The 20,007-nt window shown below is 39.0% G+C and overlaps 1 protein-coding gene across 2 annotated transcripts in view; it reads right to left on the reverse strand.

Moving 5' to 3' along the window:
- Positions 1–20,007, reverse strand: part of GABRB2 (gamma-aminobutyric acid type A receptor subunit beta2) — a 444,575-nt gene that overhangs the window by 12,316 nt on the left and 412,252 nt on the right. For both annotated transcript variants that reach the window (XM_073649520.1, XM_073649521.1), the window contains 3 exons: positions 12,521–12,658; positions 10,837–10,989; positions 4,667–4,911 (listed from right to left, as the gene is read on the reverse strand). In XM_073649520.1, the coding sequence (XP_073505621.1) occupies positions 4,667–4,911; positions 10,837–10,989; positions 12,521–12,658 (536 nt within the window). The remainder of the gene's footprint in view (positions 1–4,666; positions 4,912–10,836; positions 10,990–12,520; positions 12,659–20,007) is intronic.

Genomic DNA, 20,007 nt, shown 5'->3' on the forward strand with positions numbered 1-20,007 from the left:
TCACTTACTAGACTGCTTGGTGTAGTTTTGATTGAATCCCTGTTTTATCTGTTGTAGATGTAACACTGATCAGAATGTTGAGCTTTGTATAACTCCGCCCACACCCCTGATTGGCAGCAGCTTCTTGTGAACACTGTACATTTTCAGCAAGCTGCCAATCAGTGGTGGGGGTGGGGGACACACAGATTAGCCAGACTGCCTTGCGATACATAGTCCTCAAATGAAAATCTCCTGCTGATAAAACATTGATTGTACTGAAACTACAGCAATCTGATGAGCAAGTGACACATCTCTGGAATTAGACTCTCTGCCCCTTCATTATGCTGCTCTCAGATTACATAGCAAAAACCTGCTGACAGGTTCCCTTTAAACTTGAGTTTGACCATTGCATTTTTTTCCCACATTTTAATGGCTGAGCTCAGAATTTAAAATCTTAACTTTATATCCAGATATCTCAACGACCTGTTCTATTATCCCGATATAACTTAGACATCTTTTATTCTGCATTTTGCAGTGTATGCTTACTTTACATGCTGAAAAAAGTCTCATTGTAAACAGTAAAGGGGTGGTCCGGGACTTTAACAGTGATAGCCTATCCCTAGGATAGGTCATCAATGTCTGGTCGGTGGGGGTGCAACACCTGACACCCCCGCTGATCAGCTGTTTCTGCCAGTGGCTGAAACTGGTTAGTTGCAGTGCTGCACAGCACAGCTCCATCAAAGGAATAATGGCTGCAGCTGGCTATTGCATACCCCCTCAATTTGAATTAATGTGGGGCATATGATGTACCCAGCTATGGTAACTATTCCATTAATGTAGCTGTACAGCTCTGCAATTGAGAAGGTCTGTCCACCGCCAGCACCAAGAACAGCAGATTGGCAGGAATGCCAGGTGTTGTATCCCCACTGCTCAGACATTGATGACCTGTCTTAAAGATTTTAAAGGTAGGCCATCAATGTTAAAGTCCCAGGCAACCTATTTAAGTGAATCCATAGAATATTATTTGCCCGATGAAGGCCAATTCAGCCTCAATTTAGCCGGTGTACATTGTAGTTCCCAATATATTGCTATATGAAATAGTACAATGTTCAAACTGCTTGAGCTAAACAAGTACACAGGGAAGTACAATGTAAGCTAAGTTTTAATATTCCGAGTGGTGTATCTTGAAGCTCCTAGTGCAACATCTGTAAGAGAGCTTTGACCTATTGTACCTCTTATAATAATTTTATAATAGTGATGTCTCATGTGCTGCACATAGCTTTGGTTCCACTCAAGGCATTCGGGTCTGGAGGCAAGTGTTACTTCTGCATATACAGTACAGACCAAAAGTTTGGACACACCTTCTCATTTAAAGATTGTTCTGTATTTTCATGACTATGAAAATTGTACATTCACACTGAAGGCATCAAAACTATGAATTGACACATGTGGAATTATATACTTAACAGAAAAGTGTGAAACAACTGAAAATATGTCTTATATTCTAGGTTCTTCAAAGTAGCAACCTTTTGCTTTGATGACTGCTTTGCACAATCTTGGCATTCTCTTGATGAGCTTCAAGAGGTAGTCCCCGGAAATGGTTTTCACTTCACAGGTGTGCCGTGTCAGGTTTAATAAGTGGGATTTCTTGCTTTATAAATGGGGTTGGGACCATCAGTTGTGTTGTGCAGAAGTCAGGTGGATACACAGCTGATAGTCCTACTGAATAAACTGTTAGAATTTGTATTATGGCAAGAAAAAAGCAGCTAAGTAAAGAAAAACGAGTGGCCATCATTACTTTAAGAAATGAAGGTCAGTCAGTCCGAAAAATTGGGAAAACTTTGAAATTGTCCCCAAGTGCAGTTGCAAAAACCATCAAGCGCTACAAAGAAACTGGCTCACAAGAGGACCGCCCCAGGAAAGGAAGACCAAGAGTCACCTCTGCTTCTGAGGATAAGTTTATCTGAGTCACCAGCCTCAGAAATCGCAGGTTAACAGCAGCTCAGATTAGAGACCAGGTCAATGCCACACAAAGTTCTAGCAGCAGACACATCTCTACAACAACTGTTAAGAGGAGACTTTGTGCAGCAGGCCTTCATGGTAAAATAGCTGCTAGGAAACCACTGCTAAGGACAGGCAACAAGCAGAAGAGACTTGTTTGGGCTAAAGAACACAAGGAATGGACATTAGACCAGTGGAAATCTGTGCTTTGGTCTGATGAGTCCAAATTTGAGATCTTTGGTTCCAACCACCGTGTCTTTGTGTGACGCAGAAAAGGTGAACGGATGGACTCTACATGCCTGGTTCCCACCATGAAGCATGGACGAGGAGGTGTTATGGTGTGGGGGTGCTTTGCTGGTCACACTGTTGGGGATTTATTCAAAATTGAAGGCATACTGAACCAGCATGGCTACCACAGCATCTTGCAGTGGCATGCTATTCCATCCGGTTTGCGTTTAGTTGGACCATCATTTATTTTTCAACAGGACAATGACCCCAAACACACCTCCAGGCTGTGTAAGGGCTATTTGACCAAGAAGGAGAGTGATGGGGTGCTACGCCAGATGACCTGGCCTCCACAGTCACCAGACCTGAACCCAATAGAGATGGTTTGGGGTGAGCTGGACCGCAGAGTGAAGGCAAAAGGGCCAACAAGTGCTAAGCATCTCTGGGAACTCCTTCAAGATTGTTGGAAGACCATTTCCGGTGACTACCTCTTGAAGCTCATCAAGAGAATGCCAAGAGTGTGCAAAGCAGTCATCAAAGCAAAAGGTGGCTACTTTGAAGAACCTAGAATATAATACATATTTTCAGTTGTTTCACACTTTTGTGTTAAGTATATAATTCCACATGTGTTAATTCATAGTTTTGATGCCTTCAGTGTGAATGTACAATTTTCATAGTCATGAAAATACAGGAAAATCTTTAAATGAGAAGGTGTGTCCAAAATTTTGGTCTGTACTGTATATCCTATATGTATAGTTCTCAAATATGCCCTATATAGGTCACATAGTCTTATATATTTCTGTTTTTCGATTGGCCTACCTCAGTGCTTTCCTGGTAAACATGGAAGAACATGGTAGAATCATACTTGTCATGTAATTATGGGTGGTGCGTCATTACCTCTCATCTGTTTTTTCGACACACTACTATGTATCGTGTTTTTCGCAGCCTCACCTCTGGTGGCCAGCACCTAGAAGCAGTAATTCCCATTTCAGCTATCGAAGGCTGAGATTGGAATAATTCTTTGAAGGTTATTCTTGACATTTAAGTTTATCACCTGTCCGCTGGATAGGTGATACATTTCTGATCATCTAGGATCATAAAAACAGTGTTAAGATCCCAAGGTCAGAAAATGTCTATTGTCTATGGATCGGCCACTTGGTTTTCTATGGTAGTTCCAAAGACAATGAATAGAGTACTTGTGTGTATGCAACTAGTGCTTCATTTCGGCAAAGCATTTCAGAGCTCCATTCTCGTAATTGGTCGCAGTTCTAATGGTTGCACCCCTATGAATCAAAGATATATCATAGGATACGTGATAACTTGCCATGTTGGGTGAAACAAATATGATTTTCTGCTGCGGTGACTTTCATATTTTCTGTAGCCCGCATTATTTAATCAGTTTTCTAACTTTAGTTAATATCACTAGGGAGATAGATGAAACATTTGCAAATATATTCCTAAACAGATACCCACAGTATTTTTGGTCATGAATACAAATTTAACTATCTGAATTATTCATCTGTCTTGATGAGAATTATAAGGAAGTTTTATGCAGTCTGTGGGTCAAACTTTTTAGCAGAATATATTGATATGATTCACCAAAACCCACATGCTAATGTGATGTGAGCACAATCTGCACTAATTAGACTTAGTAAGAAGATGCAGAATGTACACTAGCTACCACGGAAGATTATATAAGGACATAATTAGAATGCAATATGTCAGTTGTTCACAGGTGGTGTATTTATACCAATGAATAATGTTAATGTGAATATCCAGAAATGGCGTGAAATAAAATACATTTATGTAAACAGGATCTGTTGCCAAGACAGACTTCTAAAAATGACAACATTGATCAGATGCTCTAATAATACAACCAACCTAATGGTGGCGATGCAATTTAAATTACTAGCAATGATAGTTTGAAGTAGTATATGCTATAACAATTGTGGTAAATGGCATCAATCACATTCAAATATAAACATTAGTCACGTTGGGTCGTAGTCACTGTGAGAACTTCGATATTAAAAAAGTGCTGCAGAGGATCACTGAGAAGCTCTACTGCTAAAGTTACTCAACTGGAGAACAAATGCCTAGCTGGAAAGATTTACCCATTGCCCCTAGTTATCCTACAGGGCCTTCTGCATGGTCTGCTGAGCAACAAGCCCTCTGAAACTGAGGTTATACAGTTCTTACTTTACATGTGGAGTTTTCTATGAACCACGAGTTAGGCCATCAAAGTTAAAGGGTTTGCCTGGGACTAACGTATTGGTGACCTATAAAAAGATTAATTTAGGTCTGACACGTTGCACCCCCACAAATAGCTAATATCTGCTGCAGCAACATCCAGTTATAAGTAATGTATGGCGAAGAAGATTGTTTAGTGGCCGTTGCCGAACCCTACAGTTTCTCTCATATCTCCCTTTGAAGTAATTCTACACTTAGCCACAGTAGTACATACCTTATTAATTTCCATGCGCAACTGTTCATTGTTGGCACTTGCAGCTCGTTCTGCTGCCTTTTTTTGCCTTTGTGGTCCCCTACCAAAAAATATGTAGTTGACCAATGCATATTCCAACAAAGCCATAAAGACAAACACAAAACATCCCATAAGGTACATATCAATGGCTTTAACATATGGAATTTTAGGTAGTGTTTCCCGAAGATGAGTGTTGATGGTGGTCATGGTCAGGACAGTGGTGATTCCTAGAAAAAGAGACATCAGATTATTTCTCAGAATGCATCCACTGAATAATTGTCAGAAATGTTTCATAGTGAAAAGTTAATAAGTTATTGGACTAAAGTTATACTATAAAAACATGAAGGATGGAGAAACAATTAAAAATGGCATGGATCCACTACAAATTTGCCTTGGAAGTCCAGTGTCAGACTATCAAGTGAATTCATTTTGACACAAAATGAGACCTTACATTCTTGCCAACCGAATAAACAAGATCTCTTAGGTGAGAATAAGCTACTTGGACGCTTGTCAAGCAGAGGAACTATCATTATGCCCAAAACCAGCTTAAAAAGGAATCTGTCACCCCCTTGGAGTTACCAGACCTCTACTATGGGCATAGATGGTAAATAAAAGTAATTCTATACTTACTTGTATGGCCCATAGTAGAGGTTTGATTGCAGAGAAATGTGTTTTTATCAACTCTGTTTTGCACAGGCTTGGCGTCCCCTGGACGCCAAGAAGTCCCCGCCTATCTTCTTAGTAATCCACGCCTATGTGTTTATTTACCATATTCCCCCCTCCCGTGCACGTCACAGGGCCCTGTGACCTGCACTGTGCTCCCTGACTTCCCAGGCATGCGCAAAGCGCCCCTCACATAGAGCACACCTTGCTTCATCCCGGCCCCGAATCTGTGCACTGAAATATATTGCGCAGGCGCAATAGAATGTGGCTCCCCGGTGCCTGCGCAATAGAACCCTGCGGCGCAGTGCACATTCGGGGCCGGGAGGAAACAAAGCACGCTCTATGTGAGTGGCGCTTTGCGCATGCCCGGGAAGTCAGGGAGCAGAGTGCACGTCACAAGGCCCTGTGACATGCAGGGGAGGGAGGAATATAGTAAATAAACACATAGGCGGGGATTTAGGAGAATAATAAACAGTTAGGCAGGGATTGCTTTAAAGCACTGTGACGCCAAGCCTGTTCAAAGCCGAGTTAGAAAAACACTTTTCTCTGCAATCAAACCTCTACTATGAGCCATACAGGTAAGTATAGATTTACTTTTCTATAACCTGTATGCCCATAGTAGAGGTCTGATATCTCCCAGGGGGTGACAGAATCCCTTTAAAGGTTAATCACAATTGAAAAAAAATATATTTCTTCTAAAAAAGCCACCCATCTGTCCATGGTTTATGTCTTCTAAAACCAGGAACCAATTGTCTATACACTATGTCAACTTGTGGTTTAGCTCCATTTGAGTCATGGTGCTGAGACTTAGCTGCAATCCCACACACAACCTGCTGTTCTTTCTAAAAGAAAACAGCCATGTTTTTCTAATCCTGGACAACCCTTCTATAGACATATTTCAATCATATCACATCATATTATTAGGAAATTTTGTCACTTACTAACTAGTGGGAACTGATAAGACTATGCAAAATCTTATAAAAATTACTTTTTTGGTGGGTTGGTAGGATGCAGTATGAGGTTCTGTTATACATTACATTCTAAGGTTCCATGACTTGTGCAATGAGCCGAGAATGAGTGGTACAAATTGGATACTTTCTACTTTAGTATAAATATTGCCGATGTAACTTCTGAACAATAGGATATCAAGTCCTTTGGTAATTTATGTGTCAATACGTATAAACTGTAAAATGTCATATTAATGAAAAGAAGAAGGTAAAAAAAAGAGACGGCGCTATGTGGCATCTAGGGATTCCTTCTAGGTTTTTCCTAGCACATTGGTCTCTAATGCAATCAATGTAATTCAACCACAGTTGGTAGAAAGTTTGTACAGCTACAGAAAGGAGGTTGCCCCAATATTATTTTTGTGTGTTCAGTGACTAACTTGTGTCAGTGTCCTAGAAGCTGGCATTACAGTGGCATTCAATAATGAGGTCAGTCTATATTCCTTTCACCATATTTGCCAGGTGATTTTATTCACTAGAGGTGGCTTAAGGGGGTTGTCCACTGATACGATATTGATAACCTATCCCTGTGTCGAATAACTGCTTTCTTTCCTGAATAAATGTTTCGAGTACTTATTGACTCTTCGTAATGGAAGTATGATACATGGATCATGAATGAGCCAAGAAAAAACTCCCAGAAAACCCTTACGGACAGATGACATAATATTGAATAAAAATGGAACAGATAGGTACATGATTTCAATTTTTGATGGACAGCACACACTGACTTAAGAAAGAAACCGAAAAGGAAGGGGAAAAGTGAGAAATTTGTGCAAATTTTTTTTATTTTATGTACTGGTAAAGAAGAGTAGATTCTTATCTGATTTATACTTGTGATATGTGTACATGGGGAATAACACTTTCTGGGCAATACTTGACTTATACATTTTCCTTTTGCATTAAAAGCCTCAGAGTTTTTCTTTTTATATGAAGCTTTCTCCCTCCAGTTTCTCCTCCTCCCCACTTATAGCATAAGGTGTAATTTCATCCCTCACTAAAGACAGATTTATAGGCAGATTTAAGCATTTTCTGAGAGTGAATGATCAGGAAAGGCAAATAGGAATTGACCGACAAGTGGGGAAAGAAGCATATTTCTCTTCTAATCTTCACTAGTACTATTAATTTATGAAAAAAAATTGTGTGCCCTCCACAATCTTGAGATATGAAGTAAAGAAAAATAATACAAATAGATAAAAAAGACACAGGTTGTGGTTCTTGCATCTGCTAAAATACTTTGTGAATGAACTGATAGTGTCCGATTCAACAATGTATTTTCACCAGTTTTATGAAATAAAACACCTTGAAATGTTGCAAAATTTTAGCCCAACTCGAAGTTACGCAAACATTTTACAACTTTTGATGTCTTTATGCCAGTACTGCCCAGGTTTGCCAACGTGGACATAGCAGGGGAAGGACAAGGCAGGCAAAGCCCACCCAACAACGTAATCAACATTTACATCACTGCAGTGCCATAACGTATGCCAAGGATGTACAACAGTCCCTGACTGGAGTAAAATGTCCAGCGGAACTACGCGGCACTTGTAAGATGCACCAAATACATTAAATGTATAGATTGGTACAAGGAAATGGTGAATCTATGTAGAATGGAAGAACTGTCTGCAGAATGTAATGGAACCAATAATAAATTTAGAAGGGTTTGGAGCGGATGGATTCTGTTCCAGGACTCACCTGATTTTCATACCCTGTTCTAATAGTTTCAACAGATACTTGTGATTGCGTTCATAATTTGTCACGCAGGCATAAGGACCTTCCTCCCTTCCCCTTGACCCTTTGCCTTTTCTTCTTTCTTTTCTCCATTATTTTCTTTTTTCTTCTTATATGGGCTTGTCAGATATAATATAGAATTTTCCTCAACATATATGATCCTCTTATAGGCGGTTACCTTACAAATATTATATTGTTCAATATACTACCATTTGAATTATTTGAAAAAAGTGACCCCATTTGAACTTTGGACATTTTTCTATACTTCTATTTTGTTATATTTTCTTCAAAATTGAATACAATATATTTTTCTTGATTTGCAAAATATAAAATGACTAATAATTAATGCTTAATTGATGTTTAATTGATGTTTAATAAAACAGATTGAATATAAGTTATTAGAACAAATCTGGCTACTTACTAGTAGGTATTTCTAAAGGTAAAAAAAAAATCCTGGTTTATTTGATACACTCTGTTGTATTGTATTGGTGTATTGTATTCGGCAGCAAAATACATTTTCAGAATTATTGATAGAGTTGCATGTAGTCAATAGTAAAATAAATGTGAAAACACTAGTTGTCTAGTAACTGTGCAAAAATAATGTAAAATCAACATGTCGTGCAGGGATGCTACTTTATGCCAGTTGCTATGAGAACTAAATCAATGAACATGAAAAAGAGTTAGTGGGATAAAAATATATATTGATTGCACTGTTGTGTGAGATGGTGAAACAGCCCCCATTGCCCCTGGGCAGATATATGTACCGGATTAAAGGGATGGATGGTGAGCCCTGTGCAGCTGGGGCACCACCTGGCTCACCAGCGGGGTATACATGCACTTATCTGTGTCCGCACATGAGTAAACATTGTACCTGTAGTATATAAGGTTATCACCTGCTGGCTGTCAGTAATGACGTAATAATGCTTTACATGGGCTGAAATGCCGTTATTCAGCCACAAGAGGCTGCTTTTTCCTAAGCACAAGTTTGCCCAGCAATAGACACTTGGTCAGAGACAGTTGAGAGTTGGATGTGCATCACAGGAAGGAGTGGGGGCGGCCATCTTGGCAGCAGTTGGGAGTTACTAAAGAGAGAGAGGACGTGCCGGAGGGAGGTCCAGTGACATTAGCACGTAGAAGCATCCCACTGAGGACCAGAGTCACGGTGCAGTCGAGCTGACACTGCCCATGACCAGATCCTTTTCAGATGGGAGAAGATTGTAGTCAGAAATACTGCTGAGAGATGGAAATAGGCCAGAACCTCTGTTGGAGGGGAGCCTCATCTGTCCGCATGCATTGGTATTTGTCTGGAGCAGACACGGGTCAGTAAGATAACTAAAGCCGAATGTGCCATCACAGTGGCTAACCGTGCATGCACCTTATTACATTCTGACACCAAAATACCGAAGACTGAGACGGGCCTGTAGATAGGCAATTGGACTGTGTCAGACTGCAATTTTTGCCGATATTTTTGCTTTCACTTCTATATCACTATTTCTTTGTTTTAAAGGATTCTGTGTTTACTTTAAATCTCCAATTTTCACCTAGGTGCTGTTAAAGCACGAAACGGACTTTAGGCTATTTCTGAGCTTGTCAAGGAGAAAGCTTCTGAGGAACATTATCGTTATGTGATATTTCTTCAAGTTTTTGGTTGGGGAATAGAGTCAAATTAGTGTAAGATTGTAAGCTGTTGTGATGTACCACAGGTGAGCCCCGTATCCCACACCCATTCACTTGTTCTAGATTTAAGGGTATTAACAGGTAATAGGCAGTTGGTTTAAATAGTCATGCTAGTGGGTAAAGATATAGTGAATATAGTTGGCATATATTGTAGGGCGCCAAGCTGTACAACACAAGGGTCTCAGCCTCCTGGCTGAGTCTTTGTGAACTTGAACCTCTCACCAGGTTTGACCGATATGAGATATGGCCGCCACCTTTCAGCCCTGATATACAGCATTCTATAATTCTGTATATATGCAGGGAAAGGTCAAAGAGCCCCGGCGCATGTGCACTGCAGTACTTTACTCTGCCCCAGAGCAGAGAAGTAGGACTGCGCAGGAGCGCGATGCCGAGGAGACAGTGTGGATGACGTATGGGATGCGTCATCCCCAAAAGCAAGAAGAAGAACGGCATCGCAAGAAGAAGGGAGCCCGACCAAGACAAGCGACAAGACAAGTCCAAGACCAAGCCAAAGCGACACCCCTTGTACCAGACCGCCCCCCAGGTGAGTATAATAAAAGCTTTTTTTCTTGTCTTGCAGGTCGGTTCAGGGGATTATATACAGTATTATAGAATGCTTTATATTAGGACTGAAAGGTGCAGGCCGTGTCTCATATCGGTCAAACCTGGTGACAGGTTCGCTTTAAATCTGTAATCTTAAATCAAAATAGTTTTTCCTTGAATTGTACAGAAGGAAATCCTGGATACCCCATTTGCTGCCAATTTAAATCACAGTAGTAAAGATAGGTCTATTTGTACTTCCAAGCTTTAGACCATCACTGTTGTTGGCCACCAGCTATACAGTAAAAGCTTAGTCTACTTTTCAATGAGGGCTAAAGCTCCTGGTACCAGTTACGTCCACCATGCTACCAACATTATTCTCAGATTTTTCTCTTTTTTTAATATTCTAACTATTAGTTTATACACACGAAAGACTATGACTTAATATACATGTCAAAAGCAGAGATTAAAATAGAAAACCATAAATACTGTAAATGGATCATTAGACACCATATATAAAATGCTCTATTAACCTTTTCTTACCTAAGGCAACCCGAGCAGCTGATGCATCATAGTTGATCCAGAAAGAAACCCATGAGAGAATTGTGATCAGAATTGAAGGCATGTATGTCTGCAAGATGAAATATCCAATGTTTCTTTTTAGCTTAAAACTAAGAGATAAACGAGGGTAGGAACCTGAAACAAAAAAAGTAAGATAGAAGTGAAAAATACACCCTTAATAAAGAAAATGATGCCATCATCTTTGAAGGAGCAATGAGTATGAGCTGCTCCTTTGAGCAAATTTTATACTTTTCCTAATAGCAATTATGGAACAAAATGTAAAAAGTATAAAAAATCCTAACAAACTTGCATGATGATGGTTTCAATGTATGTTTAACTCAATGGAAACCATTACTGCAATGGTCCAAAAATGTAAAAATAATAATAATACATTTTATTGCTAAGGAAAGACAAATTACGATAGTGTTATAATTTGTAAGTCATCCATAGTGATAATAATTACATGCAATTGACTGCATGTACCTGTACATTGAAAACCTCTATGTGGATAGAATATTAGCGCGTAAAATGTACTTACAGAAAAATATACTGCACCCTGACACATATTTCTTCTGTTTAATTCAGATTTTGTTGGAAATATCACAGGTGCAAAATTACAATTAAATTTATTCCACAATTGCACATTTGTGATATTCATCTCTCTCCAAAAAAAGTAAATTTGACTTATTGATTAGATGCAAAGGTTACCAAATGTGGGGAAAACATTGTTTGATCGAGACGGGGGGTGTTGATCTGCGATCGCAACCGGGCTCGTGGAGTCAAGGGCCCAATAGGACGCACACTCAGCTGAGAAGTATTGCAGCACAGAGAGCCAACAGCTCCCTGCACCACAATCGCTGCACACTGCAGAAGCAAGGACACCACGCGTCACGGTATTGGGAGAGGTAAGAAGAATAGGTTTGTTTTTTTACATTTTTTTAGATGTTTTGGAAAAGAGAGTCAAGACAGGGGACATTAAAACAAGAATGGACCAGGAGATATTATTTAACATAGGGGCCAGAATGGGGACCTTATTAAACAAAGTGGTTAGGATGGGGAACATTATTAGACAAAAGGATCAGGATGGGGAACATTATTAAGAAAAGGAGCCAGCAAGGGAAACATTATTAGACATGAAAGTCAGGATGGGGACATTATTACAGGATGGGGGACATTATAAAGACATGAGCCAGAAAGGGGGACATTATTAAAGAAAGGAGCCAGTAAAGGGGACATTAGTAAAGGATGGGCAACATTACTACAGGATGGGGACATTATGAAAGAAGGGGACCAAGATTTTGAACATTATTAAACATTATTAAACAAAGTATTGCTACTTTATTCCTATTAAAATAATGTACCATTCCACCATTTTTTTTGCATTGTTTACAGCTCAGTGCCTAGGATACCTGCCACCACTGCAATATAGTATCAGTGGCCGAATATGCACAGTGCTTACAAGCTATTTTCTATTGAGCTTGTAAACACTGATGCTATCCAAGTTCATTGCAGCACGATCCTAGCTCTTAGTCTTAGACAGTCTAATTGTAAATATCAGATTAGAAAACAAGAGTTTTCCTTAAATTAGTCTTTTTCCTTGTTCCCCTTAGTTTTTCAATTAAAAGTATAAATTTCAATATACAGTAGCTGAAAATAGGTGGTGTACCTGTAGAAAATACAACATTTTTTGAGAGGAGCTTGTAGTCTACAATGGAAAATTGTGGCAATTCAATTCTATCAACACCTGTGACAGCATGGTTGCCTCCTCGCCAGTAAAACTCAATATCATCAGTGGTATAGCCATCTGAAATATAAAAAAAAAATAAACATTATCACACTGTTATAATAGACAATGGTATGAACAATAATAATAGATAACATACAAAATTATATTAGCCTAAAATATCGAGAGTAAAAAAAAAATATTTTGACTTTATTCTTGTATAGTAAATGCTGATAATGCATATTTACTTTACCTACCAAAGACATTTTTGACATAAATCTTGATCTACCAGCCATAACATAAAAAACTGAATATATAGCCAAGTATGTCCACGATTCTCTCAAGCCTCTGGGAATTTCAGAAAGAACTAAAAAATTTCTTAATGACTAGTAGGTTTTAAAGGGATTGTTCAATTCCTAAAATGCAATTTAGATATAGATGTGCTTTAAATGTGATTATAACGAACTTATTATTAAATTGTTATTTTCAAAGACGTTCTGATCTTCAGGTATTAGCCTTGGTACCTATTTTGACAGCTCCATCTCCTGCCCTGTGCTTGATGTCAGGGCCAGAGTTAAGTGGGAAAAATGGGCAATTGACAAGGGCCTCCATCCTTACAGGAGTCTTCGGTGAGACCCTACATAGTTGCAGGTTCAGTAAGCAAGTCAATTTGTGGCCACCTAACTTTAAAAGCTAGAAATTGCACTGATAATACCAGGCCTGTATAGCATGGAGTATGTGTGTGTATCATACAGTGTGTGTAACATGAAGTGTGTGTGTGTAACATGCAGTGTGTGTGTGTATCATACAGTGTGTGTGTGTGTAACATGCAGTGTGTGTGTGTAACATGCAGTGTGTGTGTGTATCATACAGTGTGTGTATAACATGCAGTGTGTGTGTAACATGCAGTGTGTGTGTGTATCATACAGTGTGTGTGTGTGTGTGTGTAACATGCAGTGTGTGTGTGTAACATGCAGTGTGTGTGTGTATCATACAGTGTGTGTGTGTGTGTAACATGCAGTGTGTGTGTGTAACATGCAGTGTGTGTGTGTATCATACAGTGTGTGTGTGTGTGTAACATGCAGTGTGTGTGTGTAACATACAGTGTGTGTGTGTGTATCATACAGTGTGTGTGTGTATCATACAGTGTGTGTACCATAAACTCCTTTCCTTTCCAGTGAATGGTGTGAACGTGTAGAGGTTTCTCCAATTTCACTCAGTATTACTTATAGTCACTCCTTTTTAGCCTTTTTCACCCACTGATATATTTACAAATGTTGGCAGTGCAAGCAAAATGTTCATCTGTCGGGTAATACGATCATTTAGGCGGGAGCAAAAATCATCATTATCGGCACCACACTGCCCAATGTTAAAAGAGGATAAGCTGCCAATAACATGATTATTAAGTCTATCAGGACCAGTCAGCTCAAATAGGCTACTTCAGGCAGACTGGGCGGTAGTCACCCTAGCTAGCAGATCCAAGAGGAACTTTTTTTACTCCTTTATAAGGATCTTGACTTACTATGGGACCCCTTGAGTTGGTCATAAGAACGAGTATGAGACAGGGATTGTTAAACAAAACCACATTAAAATCTGAAGGGTGACAAAACCAAGAATAAAATCAGTAGACACAATTATAATAAGGAAAACAGCTGGGCTTAAATACAAGGTGGTCAGAGAAAGCAAAGTCAGTCTAAGGTCAGACTCCATAGGGATTATAGAGCAAATAATTTCAGGGTCACAAGTCAGTATCAGGATAACAACAACAGGAAAAAGAGAATAGTAGGAGGAGAAAACCAAGCAATAACTGCTAACTCCCTGCAGTATGCTAGGAGATTAAATAGGGAGTGGTACTGCACATTGGCCACAGCTGATTACTTCTGCTATCTAGCATACACACATTCTTCCTGACTGGGTGGCAACACATGCCACAGCTACACTGGTAAGCCTGGCTGGACAGAACCTTTGCCACTCAGCAAAATTGGCTGTGACTTCTTCTCCAACACCAGCCCTGCCCACAAGGTAAATATGGCAGCACTTAATGACAGAGGTAGAAGTTATGGGAGCAGGTCTGGTTAGAAAAGTAAACATGGTGCTGTATGGGGACGAAACGATGGTACTGTAACTGCAATCATTCTGTTACACCATTCTTCGATAGACTGTGGAAATAAGCTCTGAACTACTTTATACAGCTGAATACTTGTTCAGCGCTCAATTAACAGTCTGAAATTGGTTTGTGGAAGTACTCCCTAAATGTTTGTGTGTGATGGTACAAAAATCTCAGCATTTGGTGCTCCACTTTTAATTTGGCCTATGGTTACACTTTGTCTAAATTTGGCCTTGCTTGACATGACCAGTCTTGACCAATGCTGTTTGTGAAAAGGGCTGTCTAGCTCATCTTAATAGCTGATACAGCCCTGTAAATTGGTAAACTTGCTAATAATGATTTTTATAGTCACTTTTATAGACTTTTTAGGGAAAACTGCCAGATAGTATATTAGTTGCTGAGAAACTTTGTAATATATCTTATCAGAGGAATATGCTTCTTTCTCCACTGATGAGCAACTTCTTCACTTCCTCCCTACTTACTAAACTCATGATTCACTCAGTAAAACAGGTGAAATCTGAATTGGTCACGCCCCCTGAGGAAGTGTTCACGAAACGCGCGTCGGGGATGTGAGACGCCTGATAGCCCGGTCCAGCATCTACATATTAACCCTGGTATAGGTATATGTTTACATATTATTCAGCCCTGCTTCTTTATTGGCCTTAGGCATATTATAGAGATTGCCATTAGCTGTTTTTTTATGCACCAGCACTTTTTATGATTGATTGTCATATGATTAATTGAACTTATATTGCATCATTGCTGTGTATTTACTTGGGGAATATTGATATATCTTTAATCTTGACCGGGTGTTTTTTGTTATGGAATTTTCTGGGTTTTCAAGGGCATTTTTTCAGCTAGTACCTCACACTAGAGGCACCTGATTTTAAGTGTGTGCTATTATTTTGGTATGATTTGGCATAATTTATTAATTTTATATCATTATTGCAGTGTTCATGTTTTGTTTGCCTTACCACTGATGTGGTTATACGGGTATTAATGTTGATTGGTCAGAGAGATGTTAGATTACAGCAAAGTATTGAACTCTTTAGAAAGAGGAAGGAGAAGGGGGAGGGATGAGCAGAGTGGGAAGCAGAGTGAAAGAGAGAGGCACAGAGAAACACAGACAATGCTGCAACTTTCCAGTAATGATTATATCTTATCCTAGTGCTGGATTCATAACTAAAATGATCAGTGCTGCTATATAATGTCCTCCTTGCTAACACTACCTATGAGCATGTGTTCAGAGATACATCACAGCCTCAAGTTTCTACCTACTAGCTGAGAGATAACTGTAAATTACAGATAGAGCATGCAGAGGGGAAGTATGGTGAAAATGCAGGATAAATCTCATATGATGAGATGACCAGAAAAAGTGTTATTCCTCATATACACACACATGAGAGCTGTTAATTAAAGGGAACCTGTCATGTCCAAAACACTATTTACCTGCTAATATAAGGTTAATCTGCAGGTAAATAGCATTAACATATTGTTAGGCTGCCTTAGACTGCACATTCATGCTGCACAGCAGGGTGTCAATCAAAGTGCTGGGGAGTCATTATAGCTGTTCTCACTATGTATTGAGCAGTAACTGTAATTGTTCATGGCACAGCTACAATGACTAGAAGAGAGTGGGTACAGGGAGAATATAAGTTCATTTTCTCCCTATAGCAGCTGCTTCAGTAAACAGGATTTTAATGCTACTTTACCTCCTGATTAACCCTATATCTGCAGGTAAATAGCATTAACATATTCTTAGGCTGCCTTAGACTGCACATTCATTCTGCACAGCAGGGTGTCAATCAAAGTGTTGGGGAGTAATTACAGCTGTTCTCTCTGTGTAGTGAGAGGTGACTGTAATCATTCATGGCACAGCCACAATGACTGAACGTGAGCAGGTACAGGGAGGACATAGGTACATTTTCTCCATATAGCCGCTGCCGCAGTGAACAGGATTTTAATGCTTCTTATCTTCTGACTAACCCTTTATGTGCAGGTAAATAGTATTTTTGGACAAGACAGGTTGCCTTTAAATTCATCTGAAATGACAGGTACTCTTTAATGTAAATTAAAGTCATTATAGTTTATGAGATTAGACAAAAGTGGTTTTCTTTCCTTTTATTCTTGTATAAACTGTGGGTAGCAATTGCAGCTCAGCCTTATTCAAGGGGGCATTTTTTTCTGAATCTAATGTGTTTGTGTCTCAGTAAACACAATGTGGGGTATGTTCCTTATTATATATACATTTAATTGTTAGTTTACACTTATGGTTCTTATACACAAAGTTTAATGTGGCATAAATAACTATTGATAAAATAAAATTATACATAAAACAGATTTCTGTAAACATGACCGTCCTGGATAGGGTCACCGTGACATGGTGTGATGGCTTTTAAATATTTTTGATCAACATTATGTTAACTAAGTACCCTATATAATTTTCACGCACTATTGTGGCTTATTTATTTACTGAAGGGTATTTGCTTTTTATGTTTTTACCTTGGGTTTTGTCTGCTTAGTGCCTAGTGTGAACATGCGCTTACATGCTGCATGCACACCAACTTATATTCCAGTTCATCTCTTCAGGTGTTTTCGTTTCTATAAATATGTTGTAGCATAGATTTAGTATATGATCATTTTCATGGCCAGTCCAATTTTCCTATGAATAAAATTAAGTTGGTTGATATATTTATTTGCCGCATTACATGAGGAGAATAGCTATTAAATAGAGCAATTGTTCTTCATAATAAATGTGAAGCCACTATTACAATTTATAAAAAGACTGAGCATCCAGCCTAAAATTGGGTCAGGTTAGTTCTGCATAATTTGCAATGCAGTGTACTATTTGCCAAGGCTAACAGCTCTTCCTGGCATGTATACATTTAATTTTCAGGTTTCTGTTGTGTTAATAAGAAAAAGCTTGTTGACTAAAAATCTTCAGCAACACTGTAGCACTCGCACACTTATTTGGTTTCAGCTTTGTCTTAAGACTGGTATGATGTGCACCATTGCATTTACAATTCACGCGGCGTTATAGAACAATGAAATTTAAATGGAAAGTAGTTTTGCATCTGGCTTGTTCTGACACTTCAAATCTGCGAATCAGTAAAGCTTTCTAGCTCACTGTTTAACACAGACAAATCAGATAATGTGACCAGGCTTGTCTACCAATATCTCACATTGTATTGTAGGCCTTTCTGAATCGGGGCAGTGCCTTTTTAAGAATATTAACCCAGGTGACAGCATGAAATAGTGCAGCGATATTTCAATAACAGATTAATGCATCTTTCATTGGTAATTAAATCTTCTATTTGACATGATACAGTAATTATATCACATTAATGGAGAAGTTTATATATACCAGGATTTTACTATTAATAACTTATCCATTGGTTACTCTCCTCAGTTTACTCTTACCACAGCTTACCTACCTACTCCGCAAATCCGCCCTCCTTCTCCCACGTTTTCCAACCAGGTAATTACAAACATCATCGACTTAACTTCTTGACATAGACTGCTCTATATATTAAGTGTAAATCCTCTCTTTTCTATTAGGAGAGGACCATTCTCCGTTATCAATCCACCTATTGGCAACAATCACTTCTACGCAGAAGAAGGACCGCCATCCATCCATCGGCATCCCCGATTAAGCTTTCCTTCACCCCTTGTTTTATGCACACTTTTATATAATAAATTATTAATTGTTTTTATTAGCCCATTCGTCATCCCCTTCTTCCATGCCTCGGTCCAGAGTGAATTTACTTTTATCTTGATTGTAGATACCCCTTGACTACTTGTGGTAAGTAGTCTCACTTGCAGCAGGCCCCAACAGGCGGACCTACCAGGGCCACTAAAACCATATCGCCATAAAATATAAGAACACTGGGATTTTGACTCCAGACTGCAGGACTTCAAATACTGTGGCTTCTTCATTTTAGAACGATTGTTCCTGGCACTGAAAATCCATGGTTCAAGTGAATGGGACTGAGATACAAAACTATGCACAACCACATCAAAATATACAGGGCTCTGCTGTTGCCCTTTCGCAATCTGACCAAAGCCATGAGACAGCAGTTCATATAAGAGAACAAACATTTATTCAGAGCATCTATCTTTCCATATGATGTTCAAACAATAACTGTGGCTGTGACATGTCCTAGTTAAAGGAGCTGGCTTCCCACTGCTCACATCTCTGTAAATAGTATTTTGACTATTCACTTGCCTTTCTGATCACTATTTTGCCAATACATAATGATCTAGTCACTTAGGTCCACTTATTCAAATGGGTAACCAGCAAAGTCAAAATGGCCACTGTCAGGCTATAATACTTTGAGTCACTCTATACTTTCTGCTAAGCCAGTGGTTCTTTCTCATTTCTGTTTTCACAGTCTTCCTCCATAACTATGGCTCAAAGAGCAGGTATTTCTCTTGATCATGGGCTACGCTTATCTGGCATTCGGAGCCAAACAATACATGTATTTACCATTCTGGCCCCATGTAGGGGAAAGTCAAAACTTGTCATCTACACACCTCTGAATTGTTACACAACCCATTACAAAGTAAACTCTGAACTTCTGGACCCTAGAGGTGAGCAGATTGATCTGTGGAGTATTGTGTTCAAGTGAAATGTCTTGAAATTCGAGGTTCCATTTGGGATCAAACACTTTGAGATTGAATTCGCAGTTCACAAAAAAAATTGCCAGGTACGGTACAATTTCCCACACTGTTGAAGCATCAGTGAGCAGGCTAATGTTGGTTTGCATGGCTAAGCAGGCTTCCCCATAATGCCCAGTACCTATGACATCACAACTGAGTTTATAAATTGGATTTTCTGATCTTGTGCAGTGGTGGTCAATACATGACTAGGTCATCATAGATCAGAGGTTCCTGGTGGAATAGAGTTGGGTGCATGACTGGGACTATGTTCTACAGAGTAATATTTATATTGAAACAAAATGCCTCTCTCTCTTTGTCCTCTACCTGTCCACCAGCCCCCTTCTTGTCTAGTACTGAAATAAATGTGAACTTATTTGACATGAAGCAAATCTTTGGGGAAAATTTAGAAAAGCTAGAGAATTCAAATTTCAAAAGATCTGCTCTTTACTAGTCACTATATAATACCTAAAACCACATTAAATAACCTTAGGGAAAATCACCAAACCAAACCCCATAAAACACAACAATCATAAGAAGGATGTTTATCACAACAAAAAAAAGTACAATGTCAATTCAGATACAAATTCTACATTTGCTAGAAAAATAATATAAGAAAAAATACTTAATATAATCCCAATGCTAAAAAAGTTGGGACACTGAATAC

This window comes from Phyllobates terribilis, unplaced genomic scaffold (assembly GCF_046119375.1).
Source record: "Phyllobates terribilis strain yellow unplaced genomic scaffold, ASM4611937v1 Scaffold_10__3_contigs__length_209671492, whole genome shotgun sequence".
Classification (NCBI taxonomy): Eukaryota; Metazoa; Chordata; class Amphibia; order Anura; family Dendrobatidae; genus Phyllobates; species Phyllobates terribilis.